The 15035-nt window shown below is 42.1% G+C and overlaps 2 protein-coding genes across 2 annotated transcripts; both read right to left on the bottom strand.

Moving 5' to 3' along the window:
- Positions 1–5200: 5200 nt before the first annotated feature.
- LOC136488962 (uncharacterized) lies at positions 5201–6159 on the bottom strand. The gene is made up of 3 exons (XM_066485728.1): positions 5775–6159; positions 5633–5685; positions 5201–5476 (listed from the first exon to the last, which is right to left on the bottom strand). Exons 1-3 carry the CDS (start codon positions 6157–6159, stop codon positions 5201–5203), a joined length of 714 nt encoding a protein of 237 aa, XP_066341825.1.
- A 390-nt stretch (positions 6160–6549) lies between these two features.
- Positions 6550–7485, bottom strand: LOC136488961 (uncharacterized). The gene has a single exon (XM_066485727.1). The coding sequence runs from the start codon at positions 7483–7485 to the stop codon at positions 6550–6552; it is 936 nt and encodes a 311-aa protein (XP_066341824.1).
- Between the last annotated feature and the right edge of the window lie 7550 nt (positions 7486–15035).

Below are 15035 nucleotides of genomic sequence, written 5' to 3'. Positions count from 1 at the left end.
TGAAGAAAGTACCTTTCTTGGGTCACATCTTATCTGAAGATGGACTTTTTGTAGACCCATATAAAGTACAAGAGGTCATGGATTGGAATGCCCCAACTTTGGTTCATGAAGTTTAGAGTTTTCTAGTGCTAGCATGCTACTATCATCGTTTCATTTCGGATTTCTCCAAGATAGCTAAGCCCATGACCAGACTACTCTAGAAGGATGAGAAGTTTAATTGGACGTCTGAGTGTGAAGCTGCTTTTCACACCCTAAGGACCTTGTTAACTACAGCTCTGGTTTTAGCACAACCCAACATTGAAAAGCCTTTCGATGTGTTCTGTGATGCATTGAGTATAGGTTTGGGGTGTGTGCTCATGCAAGAAGGAAGAGTTATTGCCTATGCTACTCGACAATTGTGAAAGCATGAAGTTAACTATCCTACACATGATTTGGAGCTTGCCGCAGTTGTCCATGCTTTGAAGATATGGAGACATTACTTGCTGGGAAATATATCTCATGTATACACTATTCACAAAAGTCTCAAATATATCTTCACTGAACCTGAGCTGAACATGAGGCAACATCGATGGTTAGAGCTGATCAAGGACTATAATTTGGAAGTGCACTACCATCTAGGAAAAGCCAATGTTGTAGCAGATGCACTTAGTCGGAAATCTCATTGTAACACCTTAGAAGCCTTGTTGGAAGATGTATTTAATTTGTTACATCTTGTTGTGCTACACAATATCACCTTCAGTTGTTAACTTGAGAGCAAAATCATCGAACTATAGAAGATAGATGTAGGTGTGTTTCACATCAAGAGAAAAATGAAGGAACAAGAAACCAAACATTTTAGGTTAGATGAAAGAGGTGTGCTATGGTTTGCGGACCAACTTGTGGTACCAAAAGACCGAAAACTTAGAAATCAAATTTTAGATGAAGCTTAGTCATCCAAGTTGTCTATCCATCCGGGTAGTAGCAAAATGTATCAAGATTTGAAAAACCATTTTTAGTGGACCAAGATGAACAAGGAAATCACCACCTATGTCGCTAGGTGTGATAATTGCAGTAGAGCCAAGACCATTCATTTGAAATCTGCTAGATGACTTTAGTCGTTACCTATTCTAGGCGAGAAATGGGATAAAATAAGTATAGACTTTATTACAGGCCTCTCGCTGACACAACAAGGTCATGATTCTATATGGGTCATTATCGATTGCCTTACCAAGTCAGTGCATTTTATACCAGTTAACACGGTGTATCATGCGGGGAAGTACACTGAGTTGTATGTTTCTCAGATCATGAGACTACATGGAGTACCAAGGACCATAATCTCATATCAGGGACCACAGTTTATAGCTCGCTTCTGGGAACACTTGCACAAGGCCTTGGGAACTAAACTAATCAGAAGTTCAGCATATTATCCATAAACTTTGGGACAGACCAAGTGAGTGAACCAGATCTTAGAAGATATGTTGAGAGCTTGTGTTATATCCTCCAAGGGTTCATGGGAAAAGTGGCTACCTTTAGCCGAGTTTTCCAGCAACAACAATTATCAAGAGAGCATCAAAATGGCTCCTTTTGAGGCCTTGTATGGTCACAAATGTCGAACTCCTTTGAATTGGATTGAGCCCAGAGAAAGGAGGTACTATGGCATAGATTTTGTCACAGAAGCTGAAGAACAAGTATGTGTTATCCAACAGCACATGAAAGTAGCTCAATCAAGACAAAAGAGTTATGCTGATAAAAGGATAAGACCACTAACCTTTAAAGTGGGAGACTATGTGTACTTAAAAGTTTTGCCCATGAAGGGAGTGCAGAGATTTAGAGTAAAAAGGAATCTTGTGCCTAGATATGTAGGGCCATACTAGATTATTGAATGGAAGGGAAATGTCACCTACAAGTTACAACTTCCTCCAGAGATGAGTACTATATTCAATGTCTTCCATGTTTCTCAGTTAAAAAGATGCCTCCGCATACCTCATGAAGCTATTGCACCCACCAATATTAAGCTCCAATCGGATTTGTCTTATGAAGAGAAACCAATCCGAGTGCTAGAAGAAATGGAAAGATAACCTAGAGCAAGGTCATTAAGTTCTATAAGGTGGTATGGAATAACCATAGTGAACAAGATGCCACTTGGGAATGGGAGGATTATTTGCGTGAAGTCTATCCCGCTTTTTATGAAGAATGGTAGGTCTTGCAAATCTTGGGATGAGATTTCTATAAGGGGGAGGGGCTGTAACCCCCAGTGTTAAGCATTGCATTTGGCATTTGCATTTCATGAGCACAAGCATCATCCAAGCATTCATGAGCACAAGCATCATCCAAGCATTCATATGAAGTTTCATTTCATTTACCTTCTCTTTTATTGCATGTGATGTTGCTCATATACTTATTATGCTTGTGATCATATGTGACTAATGCATGAGATGGTTGTGAGGTCACCAAAATACCTTAGACATGTCTAGAATGATATTTGGAACAATGTTTGTATTCATGACTTAAGCCAATTTTGCTTCTAAGTGTTGGTTTACTTTGTAATGCCATTTTTATGATGCTAGTTTGACCAAAGTTGAACAATAGCTTAAAGTGTTTGCAGGGCTGTGTGACCTAAATAAAAGTTGTATTTCACATCAAGGGTAACAAACTTTATTTAAGGGTCATGAGCTGAATAAGTGTCTAACATAGTCAAAAACAGCTCCTTAGTAGCAATGAAATGTTGTTTCTAGACTTGGAAATTTTGCTAAGTCCCGAATGCCGATTTCGGTTTCAAAGTAGCCTACTTTGGAGCATTGTACTTTGAAAACTAGCTCAAATTAGACCATGCTCCTTAAAGCAAAGTTGTAGTACTCACATGGCTCTACAAATTCTATTAACGAAGTTTGCACTGATTCACCATGGATTAGGAGGACTGATCGCTTGAACATGCTTCATCAGTCAGGTTCAGTGGTGTCTGAACCGACGCCACACGCGCATCGTGGCCGACCATGCTTTGGCTGCACGTGCCATGTGGTGGCTGCCCGCTAGCGATGGTCCCACCGGTCTGGCCAACATGGGTAGCAAAATGGCAATGACGCGCCCTCCCTCCTCACTCGCTCTCACTTGCCTCGATCTGCCTCTCTCTCGCCCTCACCATGCCCGAGCAAAGCTACAATGCACCGCTCCATTGTCGCCGACCTTTGCTGATCTCACGCACCACCACCGCCAGGCCATTCTTCGATAGCTCACACACACAGCTCCACCATGCCTCACTCCACCTTGCCGACCCTCTAGCATCACCGTTCAAGCCCAGGTATAGCCGTAGTTCAAGTTCGATGTCGCCTCACCATCACCGGAGCACCGCCGAGCTTGTGCTCAAAGTGGCCATGCTCCACCGAGCCATCTCGCTCACGTGTTCCTCTAGTTAGGGTTAGGTTAGAGCTAGGTCTAACTCAAGGCAAGAGCCTAAGGCTGATGCTGGCCTCGTTGGAGCAGATCATTGTCGTGCTGCCATTGCGCTCGCACCACCAAGCCACCACGCATGCGGCCAAGCTTCGTCGCCGCTCCACCAAAGCCCCAACTTAACCCTAGATCATCGCTACGTCACTAAGAAGCTGTAGTCGTGCTCATCAGAGCTTGCTGTGGCCAGAAACGATCGGTGCACGATCACAGCGCCACCACCGTCTGCCATTAGCGCCACCGCCATAGCCAACCACCATCAGGGTTCACCTACTTAGCTCACTAGGTGCAGAACGAGGAGGGGAACACCTCAGTGGTGACCTCGTCGCTGGTGACCTCGCCGACGATGAGTTCTCACCGGTCAAAGCACCACCCTACCTCGGTCTCACTGACGTGTGGGGTCGATTGACTTTCGGGGCCCACATGTCAGTCACAGCGGGGTGTATGGACCGAGTGTACCTAGCAGCAGACCCTGAGTGAATTTGATTTGCTTTATTTGTTTTCACATATTTTGTAGAAAACTTTCAAAAATTATATCTTGAGCTAGGAGTATCCAAATGGGGTGAACCAAATTTTGTTGGATTCCTCTTGAAGTGTACTATTTGATAAAAATATGAAATCTAATTTTTAGTATATTTTTCTAGGAGAATTAAATTGAGCAAGATAAGTGCTTTTAAAATAGTTTTTATCTTGTAAATTGCATAACTTGAGCTAGGAAGGTGGTAAAATTTTGATTCTAATTTTTCTAGTCTTGTATTGACATTCTCTAGCTAGGAAAAATACTAAACCTATAGTAGGCATAGTTGAAATATGGTCTTCATATTTAATCCTAATTAATTGCTTGTTTCTAGTGATATTAAATGGTGTAAAAATTCATAACATATGATCATGCAAATTTTTATACAGTAGTCTTGTGCTAGGAGGAAAGTAAGAAAAATATTAAATCTATTGCATGACACTTTTTACTATGCTAAACTATTTTAGCTAAAATAAGCATATGTAACTTGTCATTTTTGTAGAAGTAGGTATACTTATCCAAATGGCATGAAATTTGTACAGTAGACTATTAGGGTCATATTCAAGCTACTGAAATTTTATTAGAATTTATTGAGCACTAAAAATATTTATCCTTTAAATCACCTTATTATATAAGGAAAATAGATAAATGAATATAAATAAATTAGTTAGGCATAACCATGATGTTTTCTATGATTGTTATGATGCATATGATCTGTTGGTGCCCACGTTTTAAATGGCGAGCTATAGAAATTAGCGGCAGCCTGTCCTGGTCGCTATGCGCTGCTATTACGCCGCTATAGCACCGCTATACCCACGCTATAGCGGCAGCTATATGACATAGCGCCAGATAGCTTAGCACGCTATAGCGGCGCTATAGCGTGCTATTTAAATACATTCAGACAATAGCCAAACAAGCAAACAACTAAACACTAAACATATTTCCATGATAATCATAAGTTCATAATCATAATAATAATAACTCACAAAGTGATAAAGTCATAACATCCATGATAAATTGATAACATATTCCCATGATAAGTCATAAGATAAGAGCAAACGGCACACTTAAGTACTTAACATCCGCACAGTTTTTAAAAGACAAAAGCCACAACTCACAAAACACATCGGCTCATTAAGTCTTAGAATCAGAACTAGAATCAATGCCATCATTGGCATTCTCTCCATCAAAAGATGAAGCAGATAAATCATCATCCTCAATAGTGGTAGTGGTAGGGATCAACCTCTTTCTCTTCCTAGTCTAGGTACCTGCCTTCCTTCTTTCTTGTCCTTGAGGTGCAGCTGTAACTCCATGTGATGATGTTGCAGTTTCTCCTTCCTGCTCTGGATCTACTTCTATTGGCTCAATGCCAGTGATCCACTCATTGTCTTCATCTTCTAAAGCATCAAGAACAGGTTTCTCAAGGGGATCTCTGTCCTTTTTGTCCTTCTTTTGCCTCAGTTTTGAGTTGAACTTGACAAACACAAGATCCCTCATTCTATCATGAAGCAGCCGGTTGCGTCTCTTTGTGTGGACCTGCATAGGTTTGATTTTATATTTTTATTATTTCAATAAGAGGACTGAAGAAGGGATTGCAGAAATAATGTAATGAAATTAGATTCATACTTGTTCAAAGGAACTCTAGCATCTCTCACAAGCTAATGAACTACAAGTCAAACTTAGAATTCTAGCAGCTAACTTCCTGAGGTTTGGTGCACTACTTCCATGATTGAGCCACCACTTAGCTAAAAAAGTGAAAAACAGAGGACATGATTGAGACACCACTTAGCTAAAAAGTGAAAAGCTGATTGTGCTAGATGACAATTTTTCATACCTAGATCAAAATTAATATTTTTGCACTGCCTTTTAGCAATGTCTTTCCCAAAGGATCCTTCAGCATCTTGAAACTTTTGAAGCTCTTCAATAATCTTGTCTTGAGTGTCTTCATTTGGAACAAGCTTTGTAATGCAAGTTATTACACCATCTCTAAATGATTCATTCTCCTCTATAGCCACCTTGTTTTGATAATAGTAGAAAGGGTTCAGGTAGTAACCAGCCCTATGTAAAGGTGTCTTCAGCTTACTGTCCCACCTTTTGTCAATGAAGTGAAAAACTTCCTCAAACTTTTTCCTGTCATTGTTGAACCTCTTAGAGATTTCATTCTTAGCCTCTAGTAGATACCCATATAAGAACCCTATTGCTGGCACATCACTGTCCATTCTCCTCAAGATAGTAGCTAATGGCTCAAAGTAATTAATAGTAGTCTCAACATCTTTCCAGAAAGTTTTAGACTTGACAACCTTGTTTGCTTTCTTCCCTTTGACACTCTTTAGGTAGCCTAGTTCATTGAGCTCATCTTCCCTAAAAAGCCTCTACAATTGCTTCTTGATTTCTAGCAAGCTCTTCAAGTTGAGATAAGCTGTAGCAAACCTCATAACACCACACCTCACCAAATCTCTAGAAAGATACTTCCTCATTAGGTCCAAAACTCTAGTATGGGCATACAGAAAAACAGTCAAGCACTTTGCTTTGCTAACTGTTGCTGCAACTTTTGGCATCTTTCCTATATCTTCCAGCATTAGATCAATGGTATGGGCTGCACAACCATTCTAGAAAATAGAGGGGTACTTTGCTTTCAACAAACTAGCTGCTGCCTCATTTGGTCTTGCATTGTCAGTCACAACTTGAACTACATTTTGCACCCCTATTTCCTCAATACATTTATCAACCAACTCAAAAATGTATCTGCCATCTTTCTTCATAGCTGAGCAATCCACTGAATCAAGAAAACAAACACCATATGCACTGTGAACTACCAAGTTCATCACACCTCTACCTCTCTTATCTGTCCAAGCATCTATCATAACTGAGCATCCATTTAGCTCCCAAGACTCTTGGTGAGACTTCAGTAACTCCTGCACTTTCCTCTTCCTTTTTTGCAAGAATTTCCCACTCGTCTCATATGGAGTTGGCCCTCTCAAGTTCCTGCCAAAGTCTCCAATAGCCTCAAGCATTAGATCAAAGCTAGGAAGTGTAATAGTGTTGTGTGGGATGCTGGCTTCATAAAAAAACTGACAGATGTACTCACATGCTCTGTCCCTCTTCTCTTCCCTTTTTTCAGTTGACAACTTGGATTGAACCTTCTCAGCAAGAACAGAGTTGCCCTTCCTTGTAGCCACTATTTCTTCTGGTGTTAGTTTACAGAACTTATCAATAGGACCTAAAGAAGCACCTTTGCTAGTCACCTTCTTCAACACAATAACTGAATTGCCTTCTGCATCACTGTGTTCCTCTCCTTCAGAATGGCTCAAATCAACTATAGCTCTATCCTCTTCTTTCTCCTTACCCATCCTTTGCTTGTTATCCGTCTTCTTTGTCAACAAGTTAACCATTTCTTTTATCACATCAGATGAAACTTTTGTACACTTTGCAACACCACATTTAGGAACTTTAGCAAGGTGGTACTTGATTCTAGTTATTCCACCATGATAAATGTTGTCACAGTAGTTGCACTTGAGAGAACCTTTCTTGTTCACATCTGGCATTGTGCAGTGCTTCCAAGCTGGGTCAGATGCTTCATTAGATAGGTTTCCTGTGGATTCAGTGCTAGATAAGCCTACAAAAGTGGACAACCATATGAGAATGGCAAACATACAGTAGCAAAATGTATGGTGCAAAAATTTAGTAGCTAACAAGTGTTTGTTACAGTGTTTGTTAACAAGTACAGTAGCTAACAAAAATTTAGTTTCAGTAGCTAACAAAAATTCAGTAGATAACAAAAATTCAGTAGCTAACAAGTGTTACAGACTTACAGTAACAAATTTTAGTTTTTAACATCATATTCATAATTTCATATATAAAAAACCTAAGATCTAATTAGACCTAGCATTGGCAAACCGTGCAAGCAAGCAACCAAATGCTATCATTCAGAATCAGAATAAATAAATAATTGGAATTAAGAATTTAAGATTCAAGCAAGAAAGCAAGCAAGCAGGACCTAAGTACCTAACTTATGATTGCAGAATAATTGGAAGCAAGCAGGACCTAAGGACCTAAGTACCAAAAGCAAGCAAGCAAGCAACCGGCTTTGTTATGATTTTTACTCTGATGGTTTTCATGCCACAAGCAACCGTGCAAGCAAGCAAGTGTAGGCATGCCTCGCGTCGACGTGCCAAAAGCAAGTTTTCAGGACCTAAGTACCAAAAGCAAGCAACCGTGCAAGTAAGCAAGCCGCAAGTTTTGAAGAATAGGAGAGAATCTGATTTGGGTGATTGGATTCCTATAATCCTATCTAATCTAGATCTAGCATATGCATCTCAATAACCAAAGAACAGGGAACAAGAACAGGGGAGAAGAAATTACCCAGTGTTGGCGCACTGCCATCATCGAGACTTTGAAAGGTTTCGCTTGGCTCAGTCATCACGATGTGCAGCCACCACCGCCGCCCAGCCTACCGCCATTGCCCAGGCTCCCGCCGTCGCCCTGGCCCCCAAAGTCGCCCTGGCCCCCGACGTCGCCCAAGCTACGCCCGTCGCCTAGCGGTCGCCGTCACCAGGAGGTCGGGTCGAGTGGTTTGGTGAGGAATGACTAGGGTTCCAGGCTTCCAGCACTTGGCTCATGTTTGTTTCACTGAATCGGGCCCTTAGTGGGCTATATTTGACTAGGCCAATTTTTTTGGGTCAGCCAGTGAAACACGAATAGCGGCTATTTAGCGGGCTACGACGCTATAGCGGAAATAGCGGCGCGATAGCGCGCAGTAGCGGCAATAGCGCAACAAAGAGCAATATCATCGCGGCAAGCTATCTGGGGCGCTATAGCGGCAAAATAGCGCGCTATTTTTTTCGTGGGTTGGTACTATTAGTTAGGCTTAGAAGTAATTGGTTATAAGCAGCTAGTTAATTATTGCTTTATAATTCAACTAGATGGCTGCATGTATAGTTTCTGTTGCGGTAATAATTTCATAATGATAATGACTTTTTCTATGGAGCTTTATAATAACAAAGCTGTAGATAACTTACTTACCTACCTTGTGTTAAATTTTCAAAGTTATAAGCCTTATGGTTTGAGAATTATAGCTGCTAGGAGTCTTCTATCAGAAATACTTGTTCTCTAGAGAGATCTGAAAGATGGAATTGTTTGGCCTAGATAACTACTGAATCACATTAAGATGATTAAAATAAAGTTGTAGGTAATTTCATAAGATTTTCAGAAAGTCCACAACCATATTATTTAGTGTGTATAACTCCAGTTATGGTCAAAACAAGTGGCTGTTGTCTTATAGTCTAGAAAATTGCTTAGATGAGAATTTGTTTAATTACTAGAGTAGAGATAAATACCTACGCAGTAAAAGAAAATTTATCTTGTTATCACCTTAATGCAATGTTGTTGAGCACAATTAGTAGGATGCATTTCAACACACTATATCCTATGCTACTTGTCATTATATATGCATCCATGATATCTTATTTTATGCTCATGCATACAGGATCGTCCGAAGGGATAACTCTATAGGAGTTCGAAGAAGAGCCGGAGGAACAATAGGAGGCACCTCAGGCTATAGCTCTAGAAGGAGAGGAGCAAACTCTTGAAGACTTACCTAAGTGCCCAGACCATAGGCTAACTTCTTTTATCAAAGGCAAGCCCCGGAGCATTTTAAGCCTCTCATGTTTTACAAAATATCACTTGAGTCCTTTATGTTTGATGCATTAGGTTATAAAAGTTGAATTGAAAATACTTGATGCATAGAACTACCTTGTCTAGATAAATATACTTTTAACCCTGTGTGGGTCCAGGATCAAATATATGCTTAGCCATGCTTAGACCGATAGAAGTTGGGTGATTTCCTATCACCTACGAGATATAGGTGAATACCAAAGCACGATTGGCTACATTTGCTATCGTGGAACAGAACCATGGGATAATGTAACTGGAGGCCAGGTGGAGTCTATGTGTAGGTTGACTCATGTGATTCCATCTATGCCAGTTAAGGACCATACCGTTGTTGGCACTTCTATCGAGATTGAACGCATCCCTCTCACTTAGCTGGCTGGGTAACTCATTCCGACCATGATACCGAGTGGCTCAACTCAGACCAGGCCTTGTTCTATAAAAGTGTGCACTCTAGATGGTAGTAAGGACGTGCGGGGAGCCATATCTGAGCCCAAGGGCACACCGGGCCTGAATGTCCTAGCAGTTGGTTGTCCCTAATTGTGCGGCGCTGGACGAACCCGTGAAATGTGGACCTGAGTTATACCAAATGTGACCTAAGGTGACCATTGATCTGGTCTGCCTGGGTTTGTGTTAGGAATAAATTCTTAGCTGGTTGAAATTGATTCGAATCATCGTCTCTCCCGGACAATGAGAAACTTGGCTAGTTCCAATATCATAGTAAGTGTATTATGGAATGATGGTTATGAAGAACATGGAATTACTACACCGGCTATAGTTATTATTGATATGCTAAAGGATTCTGATAGAAGTCGAGTGATTACCTATCACTCGTGAGAGATAGGAAAGATATTATTGATCTTATTATCATATAACTATCACATGGAATATATATGGATGATAATTGGAGACTGAGCGGAATTGTACTTTGGATCTAGATTTGGTTAGGCAATAGAGCGAGGCTTGGGTTGCACTTGTTCCACCTGTGTCGATTAAGGACCGTCCATTGCTGTGGATGGTGGTTGGCTCATAGACTTATTATGCTAAGCACATACTTGCTTGTGGGAGTGGGAAGACTTGTTACTCTCTTGTCAAGGGTTACGGCTCTTTCTGGACTGGCTTTTAGGGGTGGGTATTAGGTGGAGGTCTAAGCCCCATACTGAGACTGGGTCTCAGGTGTTGGGGGCTTGGAGTCCAAGTTTGGACGAGGACCTAGGCCCCTTGATAGGAGTGGAATGGGCTGGTCTTGTTTGTGCCTGGGGTACAAGCGAGGCATGTGTTTCATGGTACCCAACTGGGATACATTGATTCATGAATCGTTGTTTCGGTGAGACGGTACCGACTTGGCTATGGTCTAGCAACATAGTAAGAACTTGAATATGAAAGATGGTAAAATGGTTCTAATTGCTTACCACCCTCTTGAAAGTAGCATAGGTGCTTACATAGAATGGTTAGTTAATGAACAAATGATGACTTCTAATAAAATTGAATATAAGGACACACGTTTAGTAATGCTTTCGCAGATGCAATAACCCACAAGCCAAATAAGTCTTGCATATCCTTGGAGTCTTTTATTTTCCTCCTGTCAGGTAAGTCTTGCTGAGTACAATTGAGTACTTAGGGTTTTATTCCCCTATTGCAGGTGACCAATGGATGGTAGATGACTTTTGTTTGTGGAAGCCTCCTGGTGGGCTTAGAGAGGATTCCTTGCATGCTATGGTCATAGTGTTGTTTATAACTCTCATTAAAGGTTTTATAAGAATAGATGTAAAAACTGCTAGCATATCTTGTATGTAAATGGTCACTATGTTAATGCTTCACCTATCATTAAATTACTTTCTTTTCCATTGAAACTATAATCACATGTTTGACTCTGTTATTGTATTAAGCAATGTAAGAAATGGCTAAAGATGTTGTAAGCTTTATATTCTCATTTATGATCTTGATGAAAAAATGTGGAGTTTTGAGCTCTTCCTTGGGGTGTGCTCGATAGAACTGCATAGTTTAGTGTCCTCACTTGGGTACTCAATGTCTAATAGAAGACCAGTACTCATGAGAGGGCATTAGATTAGGTGGTTCGGCCACAATTAAGGCTTGAATGCCTAGTGCGGTTGTGATAGGTCTTTTCTGTACTTATTTGATTCCAATCCAAGCAGTCATAGTAGTAGAGGGGCAAACTGAAGGCATGTCTAGCTCGGTCTAATTTACAATGCTTGGACAATCACAGGGACTCTAGGGCAAGGCAAGATAATGATTTTTTCCAACCGGTGTGCTTCGCCTCGAGTGCTGTCGCACTCCCTTGGGAACCTCAACTAGTCATACCTCAGATGGCTTGTTCGACCGGAGATGTAGTAGTATTGGTGTTCCCAAGCGTACACTGATGAAAACAGAGCACGTCTCCTCCATTTACGCTAATAAGACAGTGTTAGCCTTGGTGCTGGTTTTTACTACATGTTAGCTCCTCCACTGATGCCCCAACAGTGTGTGTGCACTCCTTGCGTTTGTGACAACACCAGAAACATAGAAAAAGAAAGCCCCCCAACCACCACCACCACCACGAGAGGAGAATGAGAACAGAGACATACCAGCAGTGGAGGAACACCAGAAACACCAAAAATGAGAACAGAGGTCAAGTTCCCAAGTTGGCATGGCGGGGCTACAAGAAGACATGGAATGATCGAGCCAGAGTGACCTGGAGTGCATGAAGATCCTTCTTCCTAGATTGTACGTAGAAACATTGTTAAGTGCCTGTTTTCTATGTGCTGAATCTGATCTACTGGGGTTTGCCTTTGGGAATGAACTTGTCCCACTATTTGGCAATGTTGATCGTTTTGCATGTAGAAACTGTCGGCTGCAATGGCTCAGGCCGTCGAAGGTTGCCGGAAACTTGAGCTCTGTCTGGATGATGAGCAGAGCCTGGCCCGGTGGAAGGTGGAGGTGCTCCCCAATGGTGGTCACTTGCACCTCCGTCGGGGATGGAAGTAGTTTGCCCGCACCCTCAACCTACAAGATGGCTTCTCTATTGTATTGCGGTATGATGGCCGGTCATAGATTAATGTCAAGGTCTTCGACCTTACCACCTGCCGCAATCAGTTCTTGCATGACTTTGAGGCCAACGATAGTCAGCTCTCCCTACCCATCATGGAGCCGAGGAGTTTTGTAGTGATGCTGAAGAAGTACCACCTCAAATTGAATAATCTGGTGAGCACTCATGCGAGAGTGGAATGTACCGATGATGTCGCAAGTTACCATTGTCCTCTTTATCATTAGCCTTTTTTGTGCGAGGCGAAGAACGTGCCAGTGGACTTCGAGCGAGCGCAAGACTACAAGCAGCGGCGCATGGTCAAGCTATAGATGGCTTGGTAGGCCTAGTTCATGGGCTTGGAGTGGACCTGCATGAACAAAGTCTTGTGAGTGCCATTCAAGTATGGGTGGGGCACCTTCTACACTAAGAACAACTTCAATGTCGGCGACACCTGCTTCTTCAGGGTGATCCATGAGGCCACCTTCAGCAATGATAATGACAAGGATGGGAGGAGGAGCTAGAGGACAATGAAGCTAAGCTCAAGGTGGAGGTGCGCAAGACAAACAGTAGATGGAGGTGGTGAACTCGGCGCAAGAGTTGACACAATCTATATTTTGTTGTTTCATCAATACTATTATTCGGCCTATCAAGATTTCTAAGTACCAGACTATCTTAGGCTCTGTTTGGATGAACTGTGACTAGTTAGCCATGGCTAAAAATTAGCCAATTAGTTGTTTTATTAGTCCATACATGTTTGTATCATGAACTAATTTTTGGGTTCTATGGACTAGTTGGATGGCCCCCGATAGTTGCCATCACTGTATTTCATTGTTCATCGACTTGTAGTGATCTGGATCATCTATATTTCCTAGGGTCAGACTGTCTTAGGCTCTAGAAAATTTCAACATCTATACACCCATGTCCTCCGATTAGAAAGGGCAAACAGCATTAGTATACTATAGATCAGAAAGAGAACTACATGCAAAAGCAACCAACAGGGGCTAGACAGAGTTTAACCCACCTAATACAAAGTTCAACAAAAGTTAATGTAGACATAGCAATTACGTGGGTTAAACTCTATTGAGCATGGTGTAGATCAGGTCCTTTGGTCATTTGGTAGCCGTTTTCTAGCCCTTGTTGGTTGGTTTTGCCTACTGGCTTCTTTTTTGTTCTCTTTCTGATTTGTAGCATGGTGTAGTAACGGAATTCATCCAATCAAGTCTTCCCTATCGATCTAATGCCTAATGGAGGAGCCACATAGCTATTCAAAGTTTACTGCATGCATAAGAAAGTTCGAGCATTGTAAATCTGATCGGGCTAAACACGTCTCATGTTCTATAGGTTAACCTATTTCGTACTAGTACTTTCGTTGAATCCCTAAGGCCTTGTTTGGATACGCATGTATTCATCTCAATCCACTATATTTGAGGATAAATTTCAAATGCCAGAATACACTATATTTGAAAAGAGTGAATTACTAGTTTGTTATTCCAATTTACCATTCGAAAAATGGATTTCTTGGCAAAGCCTACAATCCTCGCTGCAATACAGAGCCCTTCTTTCCCATCTGTCTACATAGCCACAGACACTGCCTATGCACAAAAGATCACTATGCACCTATGCCGGTGTGGCAGCGACAACTTGCCCCACGTCGTTCAGAGGACCACCTTGGCGGCCAGGAGGTGGCACAACACACACCCCTTGTTGCATAGCCAGCTACTTGTCGGTCCACCACCGTCGCCTATGATACTTCCTTGCCCTCAACCCATCTTATGTTCCACCTTGTAGTGTCATCATCGTTGGCATCACCACTATGCCTATAGAGCAATAGGGCAACTAGATAGGGCGCCAGATTGTGCCCACCATCAGCGGCATGGGCGAGATCATCAAGGCATGGCCAGGGGCTATGCTTTTCTATCAATATGGTTTGTATCCCGATGAGGAAGCAAGCCTCTAGGTTGCTGACTTGGGTTAGGCTAACAAGGAGGGCTTTGTAGTCGACGGGGTCATCCCATGTCCTCCCGCATCTGAACCAATACAGTGCTAGACGCCGACCAATAGCGGGGTCACCGCAAATGCGGCGAATGGATGAGCAGGTCACCCGTAGGCTATAGAGGTCATCCATGTGCCACTCCAAGGTCACAGCAAGGTGGCCCACAATCATAATTTGCACCTTGGTAGGGAGCACCGTCAGCAACATGATTGTCGCGTGGATCGAGCTACGGCGTGTGGACGGCAGCGAGCCAGAGGACTAGAGAGGCGAAGTGGTGTGATGTATGTTGATTGAGGAGGAGGTGGGTGAGGCCGCCGAGTGGGGGAAACTGTAGGAGTCAAACAATGGGAGTGAGGCCAGGCTTTGTACACATAGGGACTCCAAGGCTTGAAAAGGCTTCTGATGCGAGC

Source organism: Miscanthus floridulus, chromosome 10 (genome assembly GCF_019320115.1).
Source record: "Miscanthus floridulus cultivar M001 chromosome 10, ASM1932011v1, whole genome shotgun sequence".
NCBI lineage: Eukaryota > Viridiplantae > Streptophyta > Magnoliopsida > Poales > Poaceae > Miscanthus > Miscanthus floridulus.
The sequence above is the reverse complement of the archived record's forward strand: the minus strand, read 5'-3'. Positions and strand labels throughout refer to the sequence as shown.

What these genes read in the sequence shown, in the direction of transcription:
- LOC136488961 (XM_066485727.1), bottom strand. Translation starts at nt 7,485, where the DNA reads ATGCCAGATGTGAACAAGAAAGGTTCTCTCAAGTGCAACTACTGTGAC.
- LOC136488962 (XM_066485728.1), bottom strand. Translation starts at nt 6,159, where the DNA reads ATGGACAGTGATGTGCCAGCAATAGGGTTCTTATATGGGTATCTACTA. An exon ending in AAATATTAATTTTGATCTAG is followed by an intron (nt 5,686 to 5,774) that starts GTATGAAAAATT and finishes TCACTTTTTTAG; the next exon opens with CTAAGTGGTGGCTCAATCAT. An exon ending in CAAACCTCAGGAAGTTAGCT is followed by an intron (nt 5,477 to 5,632) that starts GCTAGAATTCTA and finishes AAACCTATGCAG; the next exon opens with GTCCACACAAAGAGACGCAA.